Source organism: Octopus sinensis, linkage group LG19 (assembly GCF_006345805.1).
Source record: "Octopus sinensis linkage group LG19, ASM634580v1, whole genome shotgun sequence".
NCBI classification, from domain to species: domain Eukaryota; kingdom Metazoa; phylum Mollusca; class Cephalopoda; order Octopoda; family Octopodidae; genus Octopus; species Octopus sinensis.
Window position 1 is genome coordinate 28,532,817 of NC_043015.1, and position 16,910 is coordinate 28,549,726.

At 38.8% G+C, this 16,910-nt stretch overlaps 1 protein-coding gene across 3 annotated transcripts; it reads right to left on the bottom strand.

Moving 5' to 3' along the window:
* Positions 1-9,505: 9,505 nt before the first annotated feature.
* On the bottom strand, positions 9,506-16,649 carry LOC115222282 (serpin B3-like). 3 transcript variants are annotated; one of them, XM_036511226.1, is made up of 3 exons: positions 16,431-16,620; positions 10,810-11,852; positions 9,506-9,517 (listed from the first exon to the last, which is right to left on the bottom strand). In XM_036511226.1, exons 2-3 carry the CDS (start codon positions 11,833-11,835, stop codon positions 9,515-9,517), a joined length of 1,029 nt encoding a protein of 342 aa, XP_036367119.1. In that variant the 5' UTR covers positions 11,836-11,852; positions 16,431-16,620; the 3' UTR covers positions 9,506-9,514. The 3 variants fall into 3 exon arrangements, 2 of the variants coding, with proteins under 2 accessions (XP_036367119.1, XP_029648312.1); XM_029792452.2 differs by lacking the exon at positions 9,506-9,517 and having other exon boundaries at positions 10,291-11,852; positions 16,431-16,622; XR_003882689.2 differs by lacking the exons at positions 9,506-9,517; positions 10,810-11,852 and adding an exon at positions 13,274-13,343 and having other exon boundaries at positions 16,431-16,649.
* Positions 16,650-16,910: the final 261 nt, after the last annotated feature.

Consider the following 16,910-nt stretch of genomic DNA (forward strand, 5'->3'; position numbering starts at 1 on the left):
CTCAATGGTCAATATTTAGTTTGTAGAATGACCGTGTGAAGGAGAGGTGACGAGAATGGCTCCTTTAGTACGCCGCACGGTCAATTACAATAAATAGGAAAAAGGATGAATGAGTATGAATGCCAGCAGGAAAAGAGAGACACAACCAGTCGAATGTTGAAGAGAAAGATTTTATTGATAGGTTAACATGTGTGTCTGTGTGTGTGTCATGTATATATAATAATAGACAGGCCGTCATGTATACATAATGTGTGTGCAGAAACGTGGATGTATGCGTGTGCGATAAGTACAGAGCATTGAAAGAGTCTATAATAGGACGTTAGAAGAATGCAATGCAGAGCCAGTTGAGGCACGTGTCATGCGTGAAGCTGTGGCTACTATGCAGAGCCGGTTACTTGGTACAGAAGGTTCTCGCAGGTTGTATCTGCTGTTAACCATGGTGAAATAATTCATGAACAGTGTTGAGTAGAGGCCATTGATTGGTTAAAATCTGAAAAATTAAACTACGTTAAACTTACAAATTACAATTTTCTCAAGAGAGCCAGAAATTGTGTTGAAAACTGCCGTTCAAAAGGAATAGATCCTCCTTTTCTAATTGAAACCATTTTTCTGCAAGGCCTTCCACATGACCATATCACGCCATCCGACAAATTTTTTTTGGCTACATCCTTCAAGGAACATTTCTAGAGAATAGTAAGTTAAAGTGCGACCAGATTATTGATATTTTATATTATTGGGCAAAAGAAGATTTAGCAAAGGGAATAGCCCAGGAATGCCGTATAGATTGGAGAAATTTTTGCTGTGATATATGTGCAGAATATTATGTTGCACAAAACATTAAGCTCGGAGGGCCAAACTGAATTGTAGAGATAGATGAAAGAGCGTTTGTTAGAAGAAAATATAATGTTGGCCATCAGGTTAAAACGCAGTGGGTTTTTGGTGCTTTGGAAAGGGATACTAGAAGATGGTATTGGTGGCAGTGGAAGATCGGACTGCGGACACTCTTTTAGAAATTGTACAAGAGCGTATATAGCCTGGTACAACTGTAATTTCTAACCTCTGGCGTTCATATAATACGCTCAATCAGCTAGGATATAGGCATTTGACTGTGAATCATCATCATCATCATCATCATCGTTTAACGTCCGTTCTCCATGCTAGCATGGGTTGGACAGTTCGACCGGGGTTCTGGGAAGCCAGAAGGCTGCACCAGGCTCCAGTCTAATCTGGCAATGTTTCTACAGCTGGATGCCCTTCCTAACGCCAACCACTCCGTGAGTGTAGTGGGTGCTTTTTACGTGCCACCTGCACAGGTGCCAGGCGAGGCTGGCAACGGCCACGGTCAGATTGGCGTATTTTATGTGCCACCGGCAATAAATTTTGTTGATCCGGTAACATTTGCCACAACCAACCACATAGAATGTTTATGGAAGCATGTAAAGAATCGTAACAAAAGAGAAAATGGAACAGCCCGAAATTTACTTCAATCCCATCTCATTGAATTCATGTGGCATTATGAATTTAAGGACGAAATCTTTGGAAAGTTATTGGAACAAATTCAACATCTATACCCATGCATTTGAAACGTTACAGAATAGAAGTATCTACAAGCATTTGTTTTATATTTCGTTAAATTCTCTCAGTTGAAAATTATATTTTTATATTCTAAATAATTTGCAATTTCAGAAAATATATTAACTTTGCGTTTTTTAATTTGATAAATTCTACGGAAACAAACAAGTGACGTCAGATTGAAGTCACACTTTCTTTTACTTTCCTCCTGACAGCTAATTCCGTAGTGGTGCCTGTAACAGGATGTAGCGCAACTACGTGCTCTTTTGTTTTCTTACACACACGCCGCCTCAATTCAGGTGGGGTAAACATTTAAATTAACATTTTTTTGTTGATGCTCGTATCCCACCAATGGAGCACGCATGTGGCCCATTGGTTTCATCATTAAAGGGGATGAGGAGTAAAAAAAAAAAAATCATAAATTTCCCAAACCATTTTTTCATAACAAGATGTTTCCCATCATTTCGAAGGTTGTGGTGAAAAACAATCGGGAAAACCCAGTCAAAAGGGAGAAATTCCAACTTATGTGGTCTTCTTGATCGGAAACTCCTCTCCCTGCTCCTTAAAAATTTTTCCCCACAAATTTCTTTATAATCTTAATCTATGCTGTTTGAAAGGTATTTATATAAAATTTCATTAAAAGATATCCTTTTCGGAATGTTTCGTTTGTAGTAGCACGCTTGTAGCACTTTCCGTCGATTTCTGTAAAAAACTTTTATTTTTTTACATATGGCTTTGCGGGAATTTGAAGTAATGAGAGCGAAAGAGACTAAGAGGAAGCGATTTTATGACGAGGAAATTTCTTTTGATCTATGAAAGCTTGATGTACGTGTGTGTGTGTGTGTTTGGGGTGTGGGAGACAGATAGTATTTGTGTAAGTGAAGTGCTTCTGTTAGTGTGTGTGAAGAGACAGAGAGAGTAATGTGTGAAAGAGAGAGATAACTGAAATTTTTTGCTACAAACGAACATTGCCCGTCTTAACGCTTTCCCGTCTATGTTGGAACTGTCCTGCTTGACAAACTCCTGCTGCGCATGCATTCTGCAGTCTTCCGCCCACTTCATCTATCACCAGTGCACCACTTAGCTCATCACATCCTATAACACCGACTGCCAACACCACAAAACTAGGTAGTAACCGATTCGCTGGCAGAAAAGTTAGCACGACGGGCGAAATGCTTAGCGGTATTTCGTCAGCGATACGTTCTGGTTCAAATTCCGCCAAGGTCGACTTTGCCTTTTATCCTTTCGGGGTCGATAAATTAAGTACCAGTTACGCACTGGTGTCGATGTAATGGACTGAATACCTATGTCTGTCCTTGTTTGTCCCCTCTGTGTTTAGCCCCTTGTGGGTAATAAAGAAATAGCTATCCCAGACACTCCTATTAGATTGATACAGAAATTAACCGTTTTCTTATTTTCAAGGTAGGATATGATTTTAGGAAGATTTGGCTGGTCTATTGACCACGTAGGGTTTTCTCTTTGACTCATATCTAGATTTTGATGTCAGCCAAGTTTTTTAAAGAATGAAAGTTTTCGAAAATGAACACGCTAATAATAAATAATTTCCATTATTTTATTTCATACAAAAACATTCGGTTAATGTGAATAACTTGTCTTATTTTATCTAAAAAGACGAAGTGAAAAAAAAAAAGAATTTAATCTGCTACATGGTGAAGTTTTGCCGTGATTTGACTTTCAAATAATGCATGACAAAACTATGGAATGTCGTCGATAATGAAGAGACTTTGCGAGGAAAGTTCGAGCGACGTGGCAATGAATGTGAAGTAATTAGTATGTCGAGTTTCGTTCCTTGCTGATAGAGTTAAAATGGGAGAAACATTTTTGTTTTAAAATTTCTATAGCGCAAAATAGAAGTTAACTGCAGCATAAAGTAGAAAAGAAGTTCTGCCGACGACCACGTAGACTGCAGTTGACTCCAGAATGTGTACGGTAGACTAATTAACGATCTCGGCGTATAATGTGTGATGAACCAGAAATAATAATCTCTCTATATGTAAAACTGAGAACGTGTGTCTGTCTGTGTTTCCCTAAAAGTTGAGAACTACATAACCAATTTCATTCAAATTTTACACATGCCTTACTTAGAGTCCATGTTTTTTAATGGGCAAAAAAACATTCAACTTCTTGCCTTGGGCGAGCCCATAGCAATATCATATCTTCTCCACTATGATTCGCTAAAACTTGAGAACTACATAACCAATTTCATTCAAATTTTACACATGCCTTACTTAGGGTCCATGTAGTTTCAAGGGGGAAAAAAATGTTCAACTTCTTGCCTAGAGCGAGCCCATAGCAATATCATATCTTCTCCACTATTTCTGTATTACGTGTTAAAAGTGAAACAAAAACATTTCTCTATTTTATGTCAGATACTTTCACTTTTTCTTACCTTTTGTAAGATAGAAAATGGAAGAAGAAGAACAAGAAGAAGAAGAAGAAGAAGAAGAAGAAGAAGAAGAAGAAGGAGAAGAAGAAGGAGAAGAAGAAGAAGGAGAAGAAGAAGAAGGAGAAGAAGAAGAAGAAGAAGGGGAAGAAGAAGGAGAAGAAGAAGAAGAAGAAGGAGAAGAAGAAGAAGAAGAAGAAGGGGAAGAAGAAGAAGGAGAAGAAGAAGAAGGAGAAGAAGAAGAAGAAGAAGGAGAAGAAGAAGAAGGAGAAGAAGAAGAAGAAGAAGGAGAAGAAGAAGAAGGAGAAGAAGATGAAGAAGAAGAAGATGGAGAAGGAGAAAAAGAAGAAGATGGAGAAGAAGAAGAAGAAGGAGAATAAGAAGAAAGAAAGAAGAAGAAGAAGAAGAAGAAGAAGAAGAAGAAGAAGTTGATGATGACGATGACAACGACAATGATGATGATGGTGATGGGTGTAGTGATGACTAGAACCACATTCATTATCTTTGAATGATGGATCATTAGGGCCATTTGAGCATCAATGTTATTGACTCTAACCAGTTTCTCTGGAAATTGCTGGTATGCCATTATAGACAATAGAATCAGAAGGAGCCTTCACTGTTCCATCACAACTGCTGGAGCTAGAGTAGGTTTTGACTGGTGATGGTAGGTGCCCCAACAGAATACTGTAAATCCTCGAGTATAGTCTGCCCTTGAGTATAATACGCAGGGGATTTTTAGGAGGCTCTACCTCTGAAAAACCTAAACCTTGTGTATAATACGCACTCCTTCTCTAACTTGAGTCGTGCATAATTAAACCAGCAGCACCTAGTCGAACAGACACTTCTGCACATGCGTAATACAATAATGGTGATGTTCTTAACTGTTATATGGGAATGTTAATATGTTTGCAAATTGTTTTTATTACATGTTATTCTGTGTTCTAAATACTTTTATTTCGATAAATGTTGCTTACTGCAAGTTATGGATGATTCTTTTATGACTTCATTGCTTTCAGGCTTAGCTTAAGGTATTTTCGTGCCTGACATCACAAAATGTGTCTGAATAAACATTGCCGGACAGCAAATAGAGACTCGGACATTGCTTAGAAAATATTTTTCATTTTTAATCTCGTATAAAGTATGCACTAGTGATCTTGACCATTAAATTTTTGGGTAAAAAGTGCGGATTATACTTGAGGATTTACGGTATGGTATATTGGTTTCCATAGGGGAAAAGCAAATCCCTAATTTGGGACATGATGTGCTACATTCTCTAGCTGCATCTGGCCCATAACGCAGAAGAGAGGAAGTTTAACAAATGCATGAGCCTGACTGGCTGCTGTCTGTTTGTGCAGATTGCCATCAAGACCTTCGGTGTTCTTGGGCCCCTCACTGCTAATTCCTTCCACTAAATTAGGAAAGCAGTGGCCCGTCTGAAAAATGAACCCAGCAAAGTGGTATGGCTGTTGTAGCGAGCATTGTTGGCCATTCTCTGTGACAATGCTTTTGCAGTTATGTCAGTGGAGTGCAGCTGAACATGCCATTTGGTCTGGGGTGTAAAACCTCTTACTCCTTCTCACCCCATCTTTTGCTGTTTAATTCCCCCTTTTTTCTTTGTTTCCTCAGTGAGGTTACTCTCTCTTTACTCTTTTACTCTTTTACTTGTTTCAGTCATTTGACTGCAGCCATGCTGGAGCACCACCTTTAATCGAGCAACTCGACCCCGGGACTTATTCTTTTTGTAAGCCCAGTACTTATTCTATCGGTCTATTTTGCCGAACCGCTAAGTAACGGGGACCTAAACACACCAGCATCGGTCGTCAAGCAATGCTAGGGGGACAAACACAGACACACAAACACACACATGCATATATATATATATATATATATATATATATACATATATACGACAGGCTTCTTTCAGTTTCCGTCTACCAAATCCACTCACAAGGCTTTGGTTGGCCCGGGGCTATAGTAGAAGACACTTGTCCAAGGGGCCACGCAGTAGGACTGAGCCCGGAACCATGTGGTTGGTAAGCAAGCTACTTACCACACAGCCACTCCTGCGCCTGTTTTGGTTTTTCTTTTCTTTTGCTCATTTTAATCTTTTATATTGTTAATGTTTTTTTCTCTCTTTTCTTTCAATTCGAATTAAAAAAACAAATTTGAATGAGTTGATGAACAAATATAAGGGAGGCAACTCTTAGCATGCTAATATCCTTTGCGTCAGAAAAAAATTTAGTTGTTATTTTTAAGAGTCAATTTAGCCATGGTCAAGCAGACTTATGATTAAAGAGGTTCCAACAGCAATCAACCTTTCTTTTATTTTTTTTAATGTTGTGTAAAGACCACGAGCAAATTATTGAATGGTTAAAAAGGTACAATCTTCTTTTCAAAGACATACATCATCTCGAAAGTGTCCAGAAGCTGGCTACCCACATGGTTCTTGGTCTCAAGCATTTGTCTTATGACGAAAGGCTGAAGACGCTCGACCTTTATTCTCTAGAAAAACGCCGCCGCCGTGGTGATCTCATTCTCGCTCACAACATCATAAGCAGAAAGTGTAACCTCTCGAAAGAGCTGTTCTACACTCCTGCACCAGAGTGTCGGCTGCGGGGTCACTCCGAAAAGCTCTATCTGCGACGAATTCATCTCAATCGAAGGAGAGGGGCTTTCCTGTCCTGGTTGCGGATCCGTGGAATAAGCTGCCGGACGAGATAGTGAAGATTCTGACGACCACATATATACGGCAGGCTCCATTCAGTTTCCGTCTACCAAATCCACTCACAAGGCATTGGTCGGCCCGAGGCTATAGCAGAAGACACTTACCCAAGATGCCACGCCGTGGGACTGAACCCGGAACCATGTGGTTGGTTAGCAAGCTACTTACCACACAGCCACTCCTGCACCTATACAGACACGTGTGTGTGTGTGTGTATATACACACGTGTTACACACATGTGTGTAACTTATAAGATTGACTGATTACAGTAATTTATGGCTGCTTTATATTGTTTTAACTTACAAGGCATCCATTAACCATTTCTATATTATTTTTTATGTAGAAATAAAAGCCATTCTTCCTTCTCTTCAAAAATATCTATGCCATTTAAACTTTCCTGTCAGCAAAGAGCATTTTGGTGCTAAGTTGAAAATACATTCTCAGACCATGTTTTCTATGAATTTATTTTAGTTGTTAAGATGTATATTATGTCACTTTATCTATGAGGTCTGATCAAAAAATATCAGAACTTGTGCTATAAAAAGAAAACTATAACACAAATCAATTCAGCATTTAATCGCCTTCAAAGTAATCCTGTTCTAAAGACACACACTTTATCCAGTGCCGTTTCCATTAATGGAAGTATTCTTGGAACTTTTTTTGGGGGGGGGGACAGTGAGCAGTTGCCGCATTGCATTCTCTTAGATTTCCATGATGTCTTGAAATCTTGTTCAAGTGGAATTTGATTTTTGACTTGCTTTTGGAGTCACAGCCAAAAGACCCATGATATATCACCTCTTATAACTGTTTTCAAAAGTTTTCGTCTTCCTCAACACAATCAAGGAGATCCTGCACATTTGAAACTTGACCCTTTTTTTTGAGATGACCACACTCTACACACTTTACTTCCAAGCATTGTTATAAACAACAGAAGTGTGCATGCGGGACAGGGTTCAAGGTGAATTTTCCAAGTGGCTTCATTGTAGATAACTCAGCAACAGCCCAATCCTTTTTAATCAGACCTTGTATTATAATAATTCTATTCACATTCACAATGCATTCATTATAAGAATGAATATCCCTATAATCACACCAGTATTTGACTGCTAATCTATTTCATTGATTTTGTAAAGGTAAAAGATATTATTGAACCAATTGTGTATCATACTTAATGTCTGAGACCCCCTTCAGTCACGACACAGACCATGAGATTGCACCAAGAAAGTTACTCTCCCAGGCACAAGTCCGGGAAAGTTTGCTTATGGAAGACCAGCAGTCACCCATGCATACCAGCCTCCCCTCTCCACACCACTGATGTTATCCAAGGGAAAGGCAAAGGGGCCAATACAGCTTGGCACCTGTGACATCGCAACTCATTTCTCCAGCTGAGTGAACTGGAGCAACATGAAATAAAGTGTCTTGCTCAAGAACACAACACGCAGCCCGGTCCGGGATTTGAGCTCACAACATCACGATCGTAAGCTCTACGCTCTAACCAATGAGCCATGCACCTTCACATACTTAATGTAAATACATCACAAAAGGTTGATTTACTGCTGTGTATATCTCAAATTATTTTATCTCATAAGAACATGCTGCATTAAAAAATACAATATATATATCGAAGGCAGACGAAAATTGTTCTAGTTGCAAAGTGGTAAGTATGCTAGATGCATTTCTGCCTCATTTAAGAAGGTGCATGGCTCAGTGGTTAGGGCGTCGAGCTTTCAATCGTGAGGTTGTGAGTTCGAATCCCGGATCGGGCTGTGTGTTGTGTTCTTGAGCAAGACACTTTATTTCACGTTGCTCCAGTTCACTCAGCTGTAGAAATGAGTTGCGATGTCACAGGTGCCAAGCTGTATTGGCCCCTTTACCTTTCCCTTGGCTATGAGTATGTGCCATTGACAATGTAGCAGCACAAGCAGTCAGCGCCATATTGGATGAGATCTCGCGGCAGCCATTGGCATCTCCGAGACGGGAGCGAGACCTCACCTGCATCCATTTGCCATGCGTAAGATCACAACGAGGCTCGTGATAGAAAACTATATAAAGGGAAAACCCTCTTCAAATCTCTCTTCTTTGGCGCCGCTACACACCAGCGCTTGCTGAACACACCACTGGCTGGAGGCAATTTGCACCCGCATTATCGGAGCTTAAGATGGCAGCTGAGAGCAGCACCCTTCATTACCTTTCCTGTAAATAAACCAGTTGTAAATAGCATTTATAATTGAAGTCTTTTCTCTTCACCTGCTGGAAGCCTGAACTACATAAAGAACAAAAAGATGATGGAAGGAGATGATATTCCTCCAATATCATAAACCTTGCCTTCCATTATTAAAACAATGTCTAACAGGACATGAACACATTTAGCATTCTCACCAACCACTGCTAGGACAATCTTCATATGCCTGATATAAATTGTGTTTTTAAACAAGCATGTCCATATGAGATATTATTTCTGCATGAATACTACAGAAAGTTTGCCTTTTCTGATGTATTTACTTTACATATAATATCCAGATGGATATGTATATATATTTAAGTATGCTGTGCATGAGAAGACCTGGCAGGACAAGTGGGACCATAAGCTGTGACCTCTACATGGGATGTAGCCAGTCCACTTATGCATATCTTTCCTTCTAGGGACACAAAACTCTGCTTGCGAAGACCTATTGAGGCAAGTGAAAATCAAAATCGAAATCGATGAACATCAATGGAAATTGCAGCTGTGATACCAGTGCCGGTGGTATGTAAGAGAACCATCTGAACGTGGCCGTTGGCAGCGCCGCCCCGACTGCCCTCGTAAAAAGCACCCACTACTCACAGAGTGGTTGGCATTAGGAAGGGCTTCTTATCTATACAGCAACACCTGTACCCTAGAAAATTTGACTGCTCCTGGGTGGGCTTGTACCATTTATTTTTTAGTCTGTTGCCAGCCCCGCCTGGCCCTCGTGCTGGTGGCCGTTTGCCAGTCCTGTCTGACACCTGTGCCGGTGGCACGTAAAAAGTACCCACTACACTCACGGAGTGGTTGGCGTTAGGAAGGGCATCCAGCCGTAGAAATACTGCCAGACCAGACTGGGCCTGGTGCAGCCTTCTGGCTTCCCAGACCCCAGTTTGAACCGTCCAACCCATGCTAGCACGGAAAGCGGACGCTAAACAATGATGATGATGATGATGATGATGATGATGATTTGTTTGCATCTTGCTTAATATTTTCAAATATTTTTTAAAAATGAAAATGTTGGTTTGTAAATATTAAATGAAGCCCCATCACTGGAATTTCAGTAACAGCAACAAAAATAGAAAAGTATATGGGAATTTCTTCACTGATTCTTGTTCTACTTATAGATAGAACATTCTAGAATAGACGGTATATATTCTCTTTGCTACCTTGAGAATATATATGTATATGGTACATTGGCTGTTAACTTTCCAAAAGTTTTGTAATGCCGCAATTATTGAAACAATGTAATTAGTTTATCAAGATCCAAGACATAATTACAAAGGGTGAACACGGGCGCTCAAAAATTTCGAATGTCTAAATTTAAAACAAAGAATATAAAAGCCAGATGCAATCAACACATACATAATAATGGAATATTTACTGAGATACTTTATTAATATGAAACATACAAATATTGATTTCACTTTATTCAACCAGAAAATAACGTTTACAGGCAACAGTAGATATATTGTTAAAATAGTAAACTTGCTAAGAAAGGATACTTTAAAAAGTGTCAAATTTTTCTGTCAATGTATGGCATATACAAATTCATAATATTGATTTAGATTAATGTGGTATTATAATATATCATTGAATAGATATGACCTTGGTTCTACACGATTACAACTGTAATGACCTCAGTCATTTTACTAAAAACAATTCTAAATAAATTTGCTCAGTTACATTCTCCACATAATACAATGTAGTATTCCATAAGAGGGAAATCTTTGACAGGGCAATATCAGCTTATGTTGAAGGATTTGTTACTTTACCAATGAAATGGATCATTTTAGTTCGGTTGTCAACAATTAAAAATGTGAATGGATGATTGACATCAAAATCTATACGATTTATAAAAATTTGTGCTGACGCGAAGGTCATGACTATTCCAGTTGCAGCTGCAGCTTCCGTTCCTTCTTCATTAACATCAACAAATGCTTTATGAAACATTTCACTGGCATAAATATTCTTCTCAGCACCAGTCATTCCAGATAAATCAGCTTTTAGAGGATCAAAAATATCAGAGAGTCCAAGCTTTTTCAAAACATCACCCAACTGAAAACTACTCTCTAAACAAAATTTTGGCATATGTAATTTTAGACACATCATTTGAAATCCTTTTCTGTCAACAATGTCTTTGAGAAATTGAGCATTAATCTCCTTCTCTAAAGCAGCAAGACCATTGATTTCATTGGGAAGAATTACAAACATACTAAATGCTTTCCCTATATAAGGTAACTCAACCACTTTATAGTTGTCACTTATTTTTGTATTAAAACCTTCAGATAGATACATAAAATCATGAGATACAGTCTTGTCAGAGCTTAAATAAAACTTTCTAGATGATGTTGCTTTTTTTCCGAATGTTTCAGCCCACGTTCCTTTGAAGTATACAGCATTAATAAGAACTAGAACCGATTGAGGTGTCAAACTTCCACTTGGTAACAGATCAGTAATTTTGTTATTTGTGTTATTCTTAACCCAATCATTAATAGTTATTCTTGTCTTCTCAGCATTTGTTATAAAGTCTACATTTTCAATATCTGAAAAGAAATATTTTACCATGTTGTTCTTGTAGTCTTCTGAAATAGGGAATTTTTCATTGGCACACAAACGATTCACTAAATTGGATGTGACGAGTTTATCTGAGTTTTTCAAAAGTGAAAAATATTCTTTAAAAGCTAAAGCTACAGAATCTGGATTTGATGTTATCTTCAAAACATTTTCAAACTGTTTGGAAGAGTTTTGTCTTGCTCCCAAATAAACCATTGATAAAACAGTAGCAACACTGAATGGTGACATGAAGACATTTTCATTGATTCCTGTAGCCACAGCTTGATAAAGACTGTTTGTAAAATAATCAATTGAAGCGGCAAGGTTACTGATGTCTTGTTTCTTTGCTGAGTCCATATTGTATACGATAGTATCTGGAGAATATAGAATATGAAGAGAAAATATACAGAATAAATTCTTGCAAACATTTCAAAATATTTTATTAGACATTACTGTAATTAGAGACATCTATAAAAGCAAAGTCTGAAATCTCTTCTGAACAAACTCTAATTTTAACTTTTACATGAACATATTTCTTAACATAACACAGAGTTAATGTGTTTTAAACAGTTTTTAAAACAATTAAAAATTTATATGATTAATTAATATAACCATTTTTTTCTCCAATATTTATCTGATATTTGGCACATATCTTAAAAGTTTCATTTATAAGATGATGTTGGAACTTAACCATGTTTGCATTTCAGAGACAAATTTGAATGGAGCAGGTTTAGTTTTCATTTTTTGCATATATGGTAAGATAAGGTATCAAGTACAATGATATACTCCACCTGCTGAGAGCCTGGTCAAATACTTGCAACAAAATGACATCCTCAAAAAAGGCCTAAATGTGCCTGGAGGTGATGTTGAACTAATTAGTGTAATACCAAGCTAGACCGGATCCTGTAAACCTAGACTCAATGGTTAATATTTAGTTTGTAGAATGACCTGTGGGATGACGTCAGCAGCTGGGTGCGTTGACCGGAAGCTGGGGCAACCGGAAGGGGCTGCTGTCAGGCGTGCGCAGGCAGCAGTCAATTGGGCCTTTCCAACGTGGGTCGTCCAAATGACAAGACGTGTGAGGATGGTGGCGAAGGGTCTGGGTGAGCAGCTGCTATCTTTAGTGTTCGGGTTGGAGCTGTGTCGAAGGATTAGCTACCACAGAAGGGTCTCCATCACGAGGAAGAGAAGGTAGGTGCCTTTATATTCAAATCGTGCACACACCACATGACCGTGTGAAGGAGAGGTGACGAGAATGTCTCCTTTAGTACGCCGCACGGTCGATTACAATAAATAGGAAAAAGGATGAATGAGTATGAATGCCAGCAGGAAAAGAGAGACACAACCAGTAGAATGTTTAAGAGAAAGATTTTATTGATAGGTTAACATGTGTGTCTGTGTGTGTGTCATGTATATATAATAATAGACAGGCCGTCATGTATACATAATGTGTGTGCAGAAACGTGGATGTATGCGTGTGCGATAAGTACAGAGCATTGAAAGAGTCTATAATAGGACGTTAGAAGAATGCAATGCAGAGCCAGTTGAGGCACATGTCATGCGTGAAGCTGTGGCTACTATGCAGAGCCGGTTACTTGGTACAGAAGGTTCTCGCAGGTTGTATCTGCTGTTAACCATGGTGAAATAATTCCTGAACAGTGTTGAGTAGAGGCCATTGATTGGTTAAAATCTGAAAAATTAAACTACGTTAAACTTACAAATTACAATTTTCTCAAGAGAGCCAGAAATTGTGTTGAAAACTGCCGTTCAAAAGGAAAAGATCCTCTTTTTCTGCAAGGCCTTCCACATGACCATATCACGCCATCCGACAAATTTTTTTTGGCTACATCCTTCAAGGAACATTTCTAGAGAATAGTAAGTTAAAGTGCGAGCAGATTATTGATATTTTATATTATTGGGCAAAAGAAGATTTAGCAAAGGGAATAGCCCAGGAATGCCGTATAGATTGGAGAAATTTTTGCTGTGATATATGTGCAGAATATTATGTTGCACAAAACATTAAGCTCGGAGGGCCAAACTGAATTGTAGAGATAGATGAAAGAGCGTTTGTTAGAAGAAAATATAATGTTGGCCATCAGGTTAAAACGCAGTGGGTTTTTGGTGCTTTGGAAAGGGATACTAGAAGATGGTATTTGGTGGCAGTGGAAGATCGGACTGCGGACACTCTTTTAGAAATTATACAAGAGCGTATATAGCCTGGTACAACTGTAATTTCTAACCTCTGGCGTTCGTATAATACGCTCAATCAGCTAGGATATAGGCATTTGACTGTGAATCATCATCATCATCATCATCATCGTTTAACGTCCGTTCTCCATGCTAGCATGGGTTGGACGGTTCGACCGGGGTTCTGGGAAGCCAGAAGGCTGCACCAGGCTCCAGTCTAATCTGGCAATGTTTCTACAGCTGGATGCCCTTCCTAACGCCAACCACTCCGTGAGTGTAGTGGGTGCTTTTTACGTGCCACCTGCACAGGTGCCAGGCGAGGCTGGCAACGGCCACGGTCAGATTGGTGTATTTTATGTGCCACCGGCAATAAATTTTGTTGATCCGGTAACATTTGCCACAACCAACCACATAGAATGTTTATGGAAGCATGTAAAGAATCGTAACAAAAGAGAAAATGGAACAGCCCGAAATTTACTTCAATCCCATCTCATTGAATTCATGTGGCATTATGAATTTAAGGACGAAATCTTTGGAAAGTTATTGGAACAAATTCAACATCTATACCCATGCATTTGAAACGTTACAGAATAGAAGTATCTACAAAGCATTTGTTTTATATTTCATTAAATTCTCTCAGTTGAAAATTATATTTTTATCTTCTAAATAATTTGCAATTTCAGAAAATATATTAACTTTGCATTTTTTAATTTGATAAGTTCTACGGAAACAAACAAGTGACGTCAGATTGAAGTCACACTTTCTTTTACTTTCCTCCTGACAGCTAATTCCGTAGTGGTGCCTGTAACAGGATGTAGCGCAACTACGTGCTCTTTTGTTTTCTTACACACACGCCGCCTCAATTCAGGTGGGGTAAACATTTAAATTAACATTTTTTTGTTGATGCTCATATCCCACCAATGGAGCACACGTGTGGCCCACTGGTATAATCATTAAAGGGGATGAGGAGTAAAAAAAAAAAAAATCATAAATTTTCCAAACCATTTTTTCATAACAAGATGTTTCCCATCATTTCGAAGGTTGCGGTGAAAAACAATCGGGAAAACCCAGTCAAAAGGGAGAAATTCCAACTTATGTGGTCTTCTTGATCGGAAACTCCTCTCCCTGCTCCCTAAAAAATTTTTCCACCAGAAAGGCAATGTTTCGTTTGTAGTAGCACGCTTGTAGCACGTTTCCGTCGATTTCTGTAAAAAACTTTTATTTTTTTTACATATGGCTTTGCGGGAACATTTGAAGTAATGAGAGCGAAAGAGACTAAGAGGAAGCGATTTTATGACGAGGAAATTTCTTTTGAAGCTATGAAAGCATTGATGTACGTGTGTGTGTGTGTTTGATGGGGTGTGGGAGACAGACAGTATGTTGTGTAAGTGAAGTGCTTCTGTTAGTGTGTGTGAAGAGACAGAGAGAGTAATGTGTGAAAGAGAGAGATAACTGAAATTTTTTACTCGATTTATGGCTGCATGTATGTGTGTGTGTGTATGTATCTATGTATGTGTGTGTGTATGTATGTGTGTGTGTATGTATGTGCGCATGTATCTATGTATGTGTGTGTGTATGTATGGCCGATTCAGTAATTTTTTACTCGGTGTATGTGTATATGTATGTCTGAATGTATGTATGTATGTGTGTATGTATCTATGTATCTGTGTATGTGTATGTATGTATGTATTTATGGCCGATTCAGTCTAATTTTTTACTCGGTGTATGTGTATATGTATGTCTGCATGTATGTATGTGTGTGTATGTATCTATGTATGTGTGTGTGTGTGTAAGTATGTGTAAAAAATTACACTGAATCGGCCATACATACATACATACATACTTACACATACATACATAGATACATACACACACACATACATATATACATACATCGAGTAAAAAATTTCAGTTATCTCTCTCTTTCACACATTACTCTCTCTCTGTCTCTTCACACACACTAACAGAAGCACTTCACTTACACAACATACTGTCTGTCTCCCACACCGCATCAAACACACACACACGTGTACATCAATGCTTTCATAGCTTCAAAAGAAATTTCCTCGTCATAAAATCGCTTCCTCTTCGTCTCTTTCGTTCTCATTACTTCAAATGTTTTTTTACGGAAATCGACGGAGGAAATCGACAATCGACGGAGGAAATCGACGGAAACGTGCTACAAGCGTGCTACTACAAACGAAACATTGCCGAAATGGCAATGTTTCGTTTGTAGTAGCACGCTTGTAGCACGTTTCCGTCGATTTCCGTAAAAAACTTTTATTTTTTTACATATGGCTTTGCGGGAACATTTGAAGTAATGAGAGCGAAAGAGACTAAGAGGAAGCGATTTTATGACGAGGAAATTTCTTTTGAAGCTATGAAAGCATTGATGTACGTGTGTGTGTGTGTTTGATGGGGTGTGGGAGACAGACAGTATGTTGTGTAAGTGAAGTGCTTCTGTTAGTGTGTGTGAAGAGACAGAGAGAGTAATGTGTGAAAGAGAGACATAACTGAAATTTTTTGCTACTACAAACGAAACATTGCCCCATTGGCTCCTGAAAGTTATGAGGGAAAAAATCGGATTGTGTGAATTTTCCGAAAGTCCTCTCCTCCTCTCCGTTTCGTTTACGCAAATTTTGTTTTCCAGATTCGTTAACTTTTTTCTTCTTGTTCTGGTGGCCAGGTATTAAACTTGTAGTGTGATGGATGAAGAAGACAACAGAAAAAGAAGCAACGGGAGAAAGAAATACAAAAGGCCTTACCTCTTCGAAATCAGCGGTCTCTTTCACGAATTCTACACGTCTTAACGCTTTCCCGTCTATGTTGGAACTGTCCTGCTTGACAAACTCCTGCTGCGCATGCATTCTGCAGTCTTCCGCCCACTTCATCTATCACCAGTGCACCACTTAGCTCATCACATCCTATAACACCGACTGCCAACACCACAAAACTAGGTAGTAACCGATTCGCTGGCAGAAAAGTTAGCACGACGGGCGAAATGCTTAGCGGTATTTCGTCAGCGATACGTTGTGAGTTCAAATTCCGCCATGGTCGAGTTTGCCTTTCATCCTTTCGTGGTCGATAAATTAAGTACCAGTTACGCACTGGGGTCGATGTAATCGACTTAATCCCTTTGTCTGTCCTTGTTTGTCCATTCTGTGTTTAGCCCCTTGTGGGTAGTAAAGAAATATATATTTAAGTATGCTGTGCATGAGAAGATCTGGGAGGCCAAGTAAGACCAT